Below are 12,911 nucleotides of genomic sequence, written 5' to 3'. Positions count from 1 at the left end.
TCTGAGAAGACAACTACCTACAACAAGTTTCCTAAATGGCTGAAAACTCTAGAAGCTTGAGCACAGTGCTATACTGTTTGAGTATTGTATTCTAGTCAAAAGAAAATGCAAATGCAATTGCATTTATGGAAACCAAGCATGGGGATGTCTACATCAAAGGAAAAAACAGTCCCTGCTGCAGCTCAGTCAAGAACAGGAGCTGGCCCCATAAACAGCTGTTGTCATCAAGGTATCCTCAATTACTCAGAACAAATTATGCTCTCTATGTGCAGAGGCACACCCAAACCAGGTTTGACAATGCAGTTATAACATGGGAACAGCTGCAGCAACGAATTACCACGTTCAACAGCTTAAAATCACCACAGACAAATCATCTTCTTCCACAAGATGATTTTTGTAAAACATCAGAAAGCAAAACAAAAGATGGTGCCAGCCCCAAATCACCCGCGTACGGGAGCCAGAACATTCTCAAACACTGAAGCCTGGGAAAGAACAATGTGGTAAAGAGGACAAGGACAATAGCAAAACGCAACTTGCACAACAGCACGAGATCTCTGGCAGTTTTACAATGACCTGATCAGTTATTCCACCGTGACAAGCATGAGGGCTCAATGCAATGTAGATGAGAAATATCTGCACTATCTATGCTCATTTAATGCTAGAATAAACCTCTCATTCCCACGATCTTTCTCAACAATTTTTAGTTGGTAGTGAGCAATAACTTTCTGGTTCAGAGATACAGCTTAGCCCTTTTGTTTTTCCATCTTTTCAATATGGAAAATAAACTGTCTATTAATGTGTTATTTTAATGAGATATAATCTGCATGTCCTAATGCCCACATTTATCATCTTATGTTTTCATACCACTGGGCACAGGAAAGCTACTGTAAGCAAAATCTGCTTATCTCTTTGAAAATCCAGTTTTCTGTATGACTGTACTTCTCTGAATAGTATCTGTATGGGGTCAGAAGTAAACATTTGGAAAATTACCAGGAAGGCAAGAGAGCAGATGAATTCAAGAAGGAGGAATGCTCCAACAAAAAAAACAAAAGAAAATTAAGTCTGATGGCACATATCTTAGCCACTGCTGGCTTAAAACCTCATTATTCATCAAATGTAACAAACCAAGAAACTCCAAATCAACCACCCCTAATGTGATCAAAAATTGCTGGTTGGCTTAATCTCATAGGTATTATGACAAAAGTACTCCAACCAAAGAACTGAAGAAGAAAATATGAATGGCCTTAGGAATTAATATTGGAGGCTTTTCCTGAGAGTCACTGTAGGTCAGTGTTGCTGCTGGAACAGGGGCCACAGACAAGACTGGAGGAGGCAGGAAGGTATGAATGTTAGGTAGCATGACCATGTCTTCCCAGCAAATATGCAAGTTTTGTTTCTACAGTACTCAGGTGTCCCATGTTATACACTGTTACGCACTCGTCTTCCCTTACCAATACCCATTGAGCACAACAGTTACACCCCATTTCACGCATTTACAAGTCTCCTCGGTGTGTTTACATCTAACAGCTACCTACTGGCTGCTCTTCTTACAAACTGTTACTCTGGAGCTTTGCTACTGATCTAGACAGTGTTTTGAATTCCAATTTCTTTTCTTCTTTGCTAGAATTCTTTTAAAATTAGTTATATGGCTCTGAATAATCTATAAACCTCATAAGTTCTAGAGGCATTCCTGAGAACACCAGCTTCTCTCGGTTCCAGTTATGCTCACAGATTTTCAGTTTAAGCCAAAGACGCTTTATTTTCAACATACACCACACACTCCATTAAAAAAAATCTGTACTGTCTCATTACATGAAAATAGCTGCCGACTGACTTCAAAGGAAAAAAACCTCACGCCTATCTTCTTCTAAATAAATATTTTAGCAAAGAAAACACAGCATGTTCTTTGGAAGAGGACCGTAGCATCTCTGTAAGGTAATGCAATTTTACCTCTTAATGGAAAAAAAAGACGCATCTTTTCATATTTTTGATATGAGAAAAACAGCCATTTAAAAGGTAAACATTTAACAAGAAAAAAAAAAAAAGAGATACTAAGAATGAAAGTATTGAAAGCTTTGAATAAGCAAGTTATGATTGCAGGCATAGGAAAAGATAAGGAGGAAGGACTGACTGGTCTACTGTATGTTAATATCATGGACTGAAATTAAGCTCCATCCAATCAGTAACAGTGGAGGCTCAGAAACAACCAACTGTGCAAGTCCACAATAAACACAATAAATGAGGCAGTTTTCTATATCCTTAAGAACTAGTTATATTTCACAGAGGTGACTGCTTATAACTCTAGAATGTCACAGAACCAGAAAAATTCAGGTTAGAAGGGACATCCAGCCATCATCCAATCCAACCTCCTGCTTCAGGCTGGGTTAACATCAAGTTAAATTTTGAAAATCTCCACAGACAGAGATTTTACAGTCTTTCCAGGCAACCTGCTGCCATGTCCAACCAACCTCACTGTTAAAATTTTTTCCTTACATCCAACTGGAATTTTCCCTCTTCTTCCCCAAGCATCTCTGAGAAAGTGTCTGGCTCTTTTCCTGCAGTTTCGCTTTAGGTAATGGAAGATTGCAATTAGTCCCCCCTCTTCCCTTTTCTTCTAAACAACCCAATTTCTTTAACCTCTCCTCATAGGCCACATGCTCTACCCTTCATCATGACCCCCGCCCAGGAATCGCTCCAGTGGGGCAATTTCTCTTGCACCGGGGAGTCCAGAATTGCACACAGTTATGCCAGATGTGTCTCAAAAATGCTTCAGCAGAGAACAGTGATTTTCCTTGACCTGCTGGCTCTGCTCTAGCTAATACAACCCAGGGTACGGTTGGCCTTTACCAGTGCAAGGGCACACAGCTGGCTCACGTTCAACTTCTTGCCGCCACGGCCCTGGGGTGCTTTTCTGCAGAGCTGCTGCGCAGCCAGTCAAGGCTCCAGGTTGCTCTGTCTCTGGTGCACAACCCGGCATCTGCTTCTCTTGGACTTCACAAGGTTCCCTTGTCAGCACTTGTTTTTTCTAAGCTTTTTGAGAAACGAAGTATTATCATACTGATTTTCTATTGCTAGATGTATTTGTATTCCAAAGCCCAGGAAATGGAAGGCTTAAAAAATTGCAATCTGTTCATTTTTACAATACTCATTAAAAGCATTTGAAGATTTTTTTTTTCTTAAACAGTTAATACAGAAGTAAATAGATAACTAAAACAAAACCCCAATAAATTAAGATCTACAATCAATTAGCTATTATTTTAACCTTTCCAGAAGGCTTAATTTACCCCATGCTTAGCAAGAACAAACTTGGATTGATTTTCAAAAAAACCTACTAGGAGCCGAAATAGCAAAAGCTGCCCCAAAAAAATATAATCATAGTCCAAAACCAAGCACCAATTATTCTATCTTATTGGCAGCAACAACAGAAAACTGCAGAGGTAATCTTCCTAATTCTGTGGACTTCTATGGAACACCACATGCTTTACAAAGAACAAATTTTTTAACTGAATTCATAGGCATAATCATGACAAAAAGCAAAATGGGGACTATCTGATCCATCAGAACAGAACAAATTTATAAATTATAGCTCATTAACATTTTGTTCTTAGGGGCAGCAATTGTGACAGCATACAAAATCACTGCTTCAGTTTTTGCAGTGCTCATGCAGATTTTCTAGTTGTTTTTCTTTTTCTGTTTACATCACCAGTTCCAAGGATATATTTTTACTTTTTTTGTTAGGTTTTTTTTTCCCCTCAACGTGTCTATAGAGAGTAAATATGCCCACTGTATGCTGGCATTTACTGTAATATAAATGCACACATAAATATATTACTATATGTTTATACTACTGGTGTCTAAATTCCCAGGCAGGACTGAGGGCTCAAACATTCCAGGGACTATAACAAACACACAGGCAGTCAGGACCCCTTGCCCTTAAGAGTTTGCAATTGCTTTTGAGAAAAGCTGCAACAAAGAATGTCAAGATGTAGAGAAATGAAAGGAAGTCAAGGGATAAAGAATTAAGCCGTACGCTTTTTCCTGTCCTAATTAACCCTCCAAGTAACGGTTTAAAAGTATCCTATTTCAATATGAGCTAAATTTGTTGCCTTTAACAAACACGTATCTTAGGAATGAGCAGTGGGTGATTTCTTGCTAGCACCTTACAAGTTTCTAACTTGCAGTTTGTTCAGGAAATTCTCTCTAGCACCTGCCTCATCTTCTTTACAAGATATAAACTAAGTGGGTAGGATAGTTTACTCCCTCTCAGAGTTTCTGTTACTGCTGTCAGAAATTCAGCATTTTGTTTTTTAATACATTCAGATTATTGTTTAGGACACAAAGTCAAAGAAAGGCACCTTGAACTCGGGACAGAAGATAGAAAGATGTGTAACCGCTCCAAATTCCGTCAGGTTCACTTCAAGTCCTAGGCTGCCATCCTGAAAACCCTCTTGCTGCTGAAAATGAACTTTATTTTTAATGTTAAACCTTCCTGCATTCCTGAGGAGGGCAAGCACAGCCTGTAACCCTATGCCCAGTAACTTTTAATGTATACCAGACCATGCGAGCACCCTGAAGATAAAAACAAAGATGTTGAAATTGACCCAGTCCTTTATGTGAAACCACTGCAGAAGACAGGAATAAGTGGAAAAGAAGGACAGGTTCAGGCACCAGAAGGCATTATCTCAGCATTCAGTATGACTTCCCATGAGAAGGCTGTACATTGTCAGCTTCTAACGATAAACATTTGGAACAAAGCTTAAATTCCCACTCCATTGAGAAATTTATTTTGAAAGATTACCTGGCAATCAGCCCCACTTTTTAAGTGTTGGTGCTAAAACTGTTTCCATGTGTTGACTCCTGCACAACGCACAAATATAGGTGGTTTCCACAAAAGACAAACAGAATAAGAAAAAGGATTTCCTTATGCAGCTCCTCAACAGCCCGATAGCAGCAATTCCAGTGATGCCCAGTGCAGCTTCCACATCCAGCAAGACATGAACAACCTGCTTCAACATCCCACAAAACTCTACAAAACATTAGAGCCACCCACCAGTTCTGTTGGGAGGCTGTTAATGTTGATTACTTTATCCTAAAGATATAATTTGAACTTCAGAAGAGGTAGAATATTATACAGCTTTATCCTCAGTTTTAATTCAGAGTGACTGTGTTTAATGAAACGTAGGGACTCCGATTATCTGAGTTTATCTTCTTCTTTCACAGTCATCAAATCATGTAATTATCACATTCCTTCTCAACTCTGTGAAGGCGTTTGTTCCTAGTGAAAGTTACATCTGGATCTGGAGTTCTCAAAAGTATTCTTCAGCTTTCAGAATAAAATTATTTCTGTCCAGCATAATCCATTTATTCTCCTATCGTTACTTTCCTAGTTCAAAATAATCTCCCCTTCTTCCCCTCACTGCCCGCGTTAACTCTGCTAATATGAAGACAAAATAATCCTTCTCTGATACTATCTTGCTAAACTAACCAAGCAAGTTACCACTATTTTTCTTTAATTTGACAGGTGTCCGTTCAACCCAGTGGTGTCTCTTTCAGTTTGAAATCATCTGTCTTCAACATGAGCAACCAGAATCAAACACCTACAGATAAACCTGTATTTCCTTTTTCTCAGGAATGTCTCACTCCAGAGATGCTCTAGGACTGTATTTGTCTTTTTATTCAAACTGAAGACGTGATATCCTTATGTTTTATTCTATGGCATTTCGTATCACATGTGATACACTAACAGCACAAATTAGTAAGAAGGGGAGACAGGCAACAGAAACAAAACTCAGATTATGACTTCATGATAAACTAGAAATCCTTTCCTGCGGTGGTATGAAAGCAAAAACCTCTATCAATATTTAGGAAAGTCCAATAAGCAAAGCGCCAAATAATCAGGGCACCAACATACTCTTACTGGCTGTCAAGAGGCACAGAGGGAAAACTTTTACACGTATTTTGCTAAAAGACTGTACAGACCATGTTGTACTCTGTCAGGAAAGCTGGACTAATTCTCCTCCTAAATTTGTAGTCTGAAGACCTGTACCCTAAACAAGGTGCTCCATAACTGTCCTCTGTGACTAGACAGTGGCAGTCCACCCAGCTTTGGGATCACTAATTGGTAGCAGAAGTCATTGTCATTCAGGGAAGAAAAACACACCAGCTTGTCAAGAAACCAGCAGGTTACCCCAGCTTAAGAAATAAGCTCTTGAAAGCAGCCAGTTCACCAATTCATGCCTTTGCCCTCTTCCTTCAGGAAAAGATTGTTTGGTAAATTGTGGCCAATCACTTCAGTAATCATCTACAGATGTTAGATATTGCTGAAGGAGTCATGAATGAGGTCTAGCCTGGTTCTCAGACAACAGTTCAGACTCTATGTCTGGGCAAAGGGAAAGCAGCTGTGTTGAAGACATTTCAGCTCTTGGGAATGTTAAAGTAAATTCTCTGAGGCGCTGATAAGTTGCCTGAGGATCTTAAAGTAAAGGTGGATGGATTTGTATCTGCAGGGTCTACTGGTTTTGATGTGATATGATCAGAGAAATTACTCTAGGGTGATTACCTGTTGCAAAGCCTCCCTCTGGCAGAACTTCACTATGCTTTATCATGTTTTAAGTTAAAAGTATATTTGCTGAGGGAAAATGAGGCAGCTGGGCAAATAATAGCTTAAAACCAAACTGCAGTCCTGGAGTGTAGGTGCTAGGTTTAGCTGTCTCAGCAATCAGCAATACTATTCTCAAGTTTAATAAAATCACAGGTAACAGCTACTGAGCTGCAGGTCAGAGTAGAGAGCTCAATTCCTTGCTAGTCCGTGCAGCAAGACTACTGTAACTACAGCAGCAAAGTCCCCAGAAGCAAACTTAAAACTTTCAGAATCTTTCCACTGGGATCCCACCACAGAAACTAAATACTAAGAACACACCACTATTTCCAAAATACTTTTTTCATCATAACTGTCCTCATATTCTATTAAATCAAACAATTCTATTTTGAACAAAGTAGTATTTATTATGAAACTTTTTAATAACTACTCTTAAAATACTAAAAATAAAATAGCAGTAATTAATCTTTATTTAAATGGTAATTTAATGTGTTAAGAGCCCAAAATGAAACCAGTCATTAGCTAAATAGTAAAGACTGCCAGAAGCTTCATTACTGATTAATAACGGAGAACATAGTGTACCGAACAGTTTCCCCTAATCCCAGGAGCAACTAGGAACTGAACTGCAAAAACTTTCAGTCCTAATAAACTGAGTAAGGAATATAATTTTCTTTATAGTTATACTTACCGGATATAGCGTAGCTAAGCTTTGATTCTAATCTACATAATCATATCTCTATTTTAAAAACAACATGCCATACATGTTATGAAGACTTCTTGCTCTTAACTTTGTAAACAGGTTAAAACATACCCTTCCATCAGATGACTATTATGTATGCTGGGACAGTGGATTTAGCCACATTTAAAAAACACAAACATTTTTATGATAAAATTTTTGCTTTAATAGCTTCATTGTTAGTAAAAGAATGCCAACAATATTTAATGTAAATAGATTTAAGAAAGTTTGTCAGTTAGTTCAAGCTGATGCCAATACCTTATCATGCAGATCAAGTTTGTCGGTTATAGAAACCTTTTTTGTTTCATTCAGTGTCCAAGAGCTATTTAATAAATATAACCACTTAAGATCTAAAGAAAGCTGCAAACTGCTAAATTGCTCCAAAGTTCTTTGAATGAATGCAGAAGTATATGACAGTAACTACTACTACTAACATAGCTACTTAAATGGGAAAAGATACAAAAAGTAAACATTTATAGTGAATCTGTTCTACAACGCTTTTGAATGGACACTAGAAATAAACAATAATTTAGAATAATTTCATTTAGAAACAAAATAAAATTATTAAGAGGAAGTACCCTCTATGAAATCAATTCCCTCAATATAACCTTAAAGAACAGTACCCTGGAAATAAAATGAGAATTCATTGCCACAGTGAATTTCACTTTCAAATCATTACTTAATTTAGAACTCTCAGCAGCTGAGACAGCCATCATTTTTATAAGCCACTGAACTTACTGAAACTCACTGAATATTACCCTTGAACAAAAGCAATCACAAACACTATGCAATAACTTAAAAGTTCTGTATCACAAACTGTTCAAAGTAGCAACATACAAAATCTTGCAATAATTATGAACTGGCAGATTATTGGACAAGTTCCAGGCAGGTCTCTCTAGCCAGGAAAACACACTTTTTTCCATTTCTTCTAATCTATCTGCTACCAGATACAGGATTCAAAAGCTTGAGGAGTGAATGCTTCACATTTCTTTTGTATAATGAAGTACAGAGATCAAACATCTATCAAGCACTACCACTGATACCACTGAAAGCAAGTCAGGAGGAAGATGATCAGGTAATTTCGGTTAATCTTACCAGTTCATCTATGTCTCAGAAACATTATAAATATTAATATATATAAATATTAATGAATTATTGCATATGAGAAAGACAGACATAGAAAAATCATCCTAGAAGAGATGTTCTTACTTCAAAATCTCTTCCCAGACTTGCCACCTACAGTCTTCGTCATCAAAGACGCTGGTGCAATTATCTTCTGCACAGTTCTGGAAAATCAAACTTGTTTGCTTTTGGGAAAGGGATACTTTGACAAGGAGTTTCTCTTTGCAGTTTTAGAAATGCACATAAATTGAAACATGAATTTATGAGTACTAGCATGGCAGTTTATATGTTTACTATGAATATTTCAAAGGCTTGGTAACATTCCTATTTGTCCAATTGAAAGAACACTAAAATGCATTGGGTGTACTGCTGTATAATAATGGTTCACTTTGAGTAACAAATCTACACTGACAGAGAAGTGTAGTGATTTGGGGCATTCCTTAATGCACATGTTTGGCAAGAAAAGTCGTATCTTAATAGAATACATAATACTTGGGATGTTTGCAATTGAACATGGGTAATTTACATAATGAGAGAGACCAATCTATCACACAGTGAGCAAAAGCATATCTGAACTAAAAGGTTACAAAGACTCTGCCTTATTCCAGGACCAAGTGTGATTCACAGGTCTTTTAACTGCTGGAATCCTTAACCATTGTGTATGAAAGACCTGAAGAACTGCTGGAGGAAGAATGAACAAAACTTGCATCAGCCATTACAATAGACCATTGTGTATCTCCAGAGTACGTACACTTCTTTTCACAGCATCAACTCTTACTGTGAATTATTACTCCCCATTTTTGGTCCTGAAGATCTCTAAGAGGGTGCAACCCCATCACTCTACCAATTCCTCCTGCTGTCATGTGGCCAACATCTTTCTAGAATCTCCAAGCAATCAGATAGGAACCGCAATTAAAAAAGCTTATCGTTTTTGCTAACTGCACACCATTTCACAGTTGCAGCTAATAACACAAGCTAAAGAAGAGATGACCCTGAGGCAGCTTTCCATTTCAGGATTACCTTTAGCATTGGAAACAAAGCAAAGCAGTGGTGTGCAAATATATGCCCACGTATATGCCTGTAGCTCCAAAAACAAATCATGTTTTAGAGAGTACAAGCTTGTGGAATTGCCTTATTCAAAGATGTCTATGTAATCTACAGTAATCTAGTGCATAACACACTTTGTTTTTCCTAGGTAGTAACTGAAAGTTATTTTGAATAACCACATTACCTATTCTGTGGCAAACACAACATTTAGCATGAGATTACACCAGCCATATATTGCCAGAAAGTCTAACAGTAACCTACTCAAATGTATGTCAGATATTCATCAAGCATTGTACCATATCTAAGGTTAGAACAGCAAACAGAACAGAAAACGTTGTTGTGCCCATACCTTGACTAATATGCCATTCCCTGCCTTAAAAAAGTAGATATACAGTAGATATACAGAAGGGCACAAAGAATAAAACCTGTGTTGATTAGAGGTACTGAATGGTTGCATACAGGGAGTGATTAAGTTTTTGTAGCTTGGAAGATGTAAGATTGAGGTACTGTGGAAGAGAATATAAAGTCTGGAATAGAGAATGACTGCTCACTATTTTTCCTGACATAAGGCATAGATCGAACCAAAATGAATTATTAGCCAACAGGTTTAAAAGAAATAAAGTAATACCCTAACTCACAGTGATAGTATGGCTTTGTATGTGGAAAATTTAGTGGAAAATCCCTTAGGCACATTCAGGGAGGAAGCTCCAACTGAGCCTATTAAGTACCAGGATGCAGACACAACTCCCATCACAGAAGGCTCTGCATGGAAGTTGCAGGAAACTGGATGTGTACTTTGTATTTTGCACTCTTTCCCTAAGCATTTGCTAGTGATATGACACTCACTCCTGCAGTCTAATCCTGCACAGTGTCTGCTTTGCAGCTGCCCTGTGAGCAGAAGGGCCTCTTCGTGGCCACAAGTGATGGGAGGAGTACCATTGCTGACTGCAAGTGACTGAAAACATGAGCAGTATGCACCTCTCCTCTCTCAAATCCACTCAGTGAACTTACAAACTCTTTCCAATCATGGGCAAAATGTCCCCATTTTGCTGCTTTTTATTAGAAGTGGATGGGGCAGGTGAGGGCTGGAATGGGGCCTCATTTGTAAGAGGAGAACAGTGTGACAGAACTTTCATAAAGCATTTAAACAAGCACTATTCTGAAGAGTTATCACCAAAAATATACAAGCTTATTTGTGATGAAACGTCTGGCAAGATGTTTCATGCAAGAAACAGTTAAATTGTTTGATTGTTAGCCAAACTGAGTAACATACATGTAGAAATGGGGCAGATGAGTGAAAAGGAAGAGAAAGATGAAAAGCATGCATCTGTTATTTTAAAGTAATTTTAAAACAGTACTAAGTTTTAATCTATAAAAAGCAAGTATTTGCTAGATACAGTTGGGAATACTGTTCTGTAGTAATATAATTAAGGATGCAAAGGAACACATCTGAGTTTTAGAAATTAAGTTTCATTTTGATGTAAAACAAAACCAAGGCTTTTAAAATTCTGAGAGGCACAAGCGTGTGCACGTGATGGAGGGAACAACGCTGCCAAGAGTGCAGAACGTAGTAATTACAGGTATCATCTGGGACATGAGAACATTTCAGCATTCTAAAACAGATACCACATTTCCACATCCCAGTGTAATGATTTGACATGCTAATGCCTCCCTCTTTTTGTCCTAAGAAAAATCCCAATGAAACTCATCAAAATCAGTCCATATATTCTTGTAAAGCATTTTTGTTTGCAAGTGACATGACAATAACTATTAGCAACTGGCAATTAGAAATGTGAAACTATCACAGTTCAACTGAAGGAAAAGAAATACTAAGTCATAAAAGACAAATGATCTTCCTCTGATTATATGAGTCTTTCATAATAAATCTAATAATACTGAGAAAACAATCTGCGCTTTTTACTGTAGTGCCTGCCCTGTCAAGGATCACTTAAAGAATTACAGAGTTCCAAAGTGGCTTTGTTTTGAAATGTCACTGACAAGGTAACCTAAGAAAAAAAAAAAAAGAACATTTTCCTTCTGATAATTAAACCAGGGTCGAAATTAATCAAAAGATGGTATGAAAAACTAAGCTTCTTTGACAAGTACAGATGTAACTAAAGCAAACCCAGAATATGTTAGACATCACCAAAGTAGCATTATTTCCCATTATTTTTCCTGAAGCTGTACTGATATCTTGAAGTTCTCTAGATCAAGACTTAAATCATACAGAAGTGAACAATTGAAATAGCCACCTCCCCCCAGCTTATTAATCGTACCTTAATTTGTGCAAAAGGTCTGTCAAAGTTTCCAACATAAAGAAGACCAACATTCTGGGTGAGTAGCCTAAAAAAATGAAAACAAACACTTTTAAGATACCACTTTACATCCAGAAGTTTTTTTGCACCTCCAATAGTTGTTACTGAACCCTAGCACGGTTAACAAGCTTCATTACGATAGCAAAAGCTATCCTTGCAAATCTGATCACACAATTCTATTTGAACTACCATAAAAAAGGAAAGGTGTGCATTAAAGATGGATGCACACCAGTAATTTGTGTTTATAGTGCAAGCAGCTCTTCAACTAAATCATTTCACAGGTTTCTTTGTGATGGATGTCACTCAGTAACATGGAAGAGTGGCAGGTATATGCCTTTTTCTGTTTATTAGAGACCATTAGAGACAAAGGGACAGCAAGAGGAAAGACTAGTAAACATGCATTCAGAGAGCAGGCCTAAGAGTTAAAACAGACTAGGGTAAATAAAAGTATGCACAGTAATACAAAAATCACATCAATACAAGCAGAGAAATAACAAAGAATCTCTGCAATATTGTCTAATGGTTGTCTAAATAAAAAGAGCCCCGGATGCAGTTTGTGCCTGCTGTTCTCTTCAACTCTTTATGAAGTCATTGCGTACATCACCAAGATCCAGAGGGACAGAGGGATAAGTTGACTCAAACGACTGTTGGTACTCCTGGAAGAGAGTTAGCTTGGTTTCTGCAGATATTGCGCAAGTCAGTGTTATTACTACACAAACTCCAAATCTCAGAGGAGCATTAGAACAGGCAGACAAGAACATTACTGGCCAGCAAAAATGGTAGGAGAGTACTGTGCTGTTCAAAATGGACAATCATGATGTTTCTCTTGCTAAGCAAAGGCACGGTGGTCATTCCCTCCAGTTCAGAGGCTCTAAAAGTGTTGCACTAAAATACAGGCACCCCATAATAAGGAAAATTTTTTGATGATGAACCCTAGAAAGAGTTTCTGTTCTGATTTAAAGGGACATTCAAAACCCATCATACTCTCCAAGTTTTCATTAAGTGTTTGTTATTTCATATTTTCCTTCAATTTCACGTTCCATTCCCTTTAGTAATAAGGCCTCACATATGAATTAAACTAAATAACCAGCAA

At 37.7% G+C, this 12,911-nt stretch overlaps 1 protein-coding gene across 2 annotated transcripts in view; it reads right to left on the bottom strand.

The window, feature by feature from the left end:
- The window catches only part of RNGTT (RNA guanylyltransferase and 5'-phosphatase), a 183,300-nt gene that overhangs the window by 20,509 nt on the left and 149,880 nt on the right, over positions 1-12,911 (bottom strand). For both annotated transcript variants that reach the window (XM_086461388.1, XM_086461389.1), the window contains one exon: positions 11,780-11,846. In XM_086461388.1, the coding sequence (XP_086317514.1) occupies positions 11,780-11,846 (67 nt within the window). The remainder of the gene's footprint in view (positions 1-11,779; positions 11,847-12,911) is intronic.

Source organism: Leptosomus discolor, chromosome 2 (genome assembly GCF_034619465.1).
Source record: "Leptosomus discolor isolate bLepDis1 chromosome 2, bLepDis1.hap2, whole genome shotgun sequence".
NCBI classification, from domain to species: Eukaryota; Metazoa; Chordata; class Aves; order Leptosomiformes; family Leptosomidae; genus Leptosomus; species Leptosomus discolor.
This window is presented reverse-complemented; position numbering and strand designations above follow the sequence as displayed.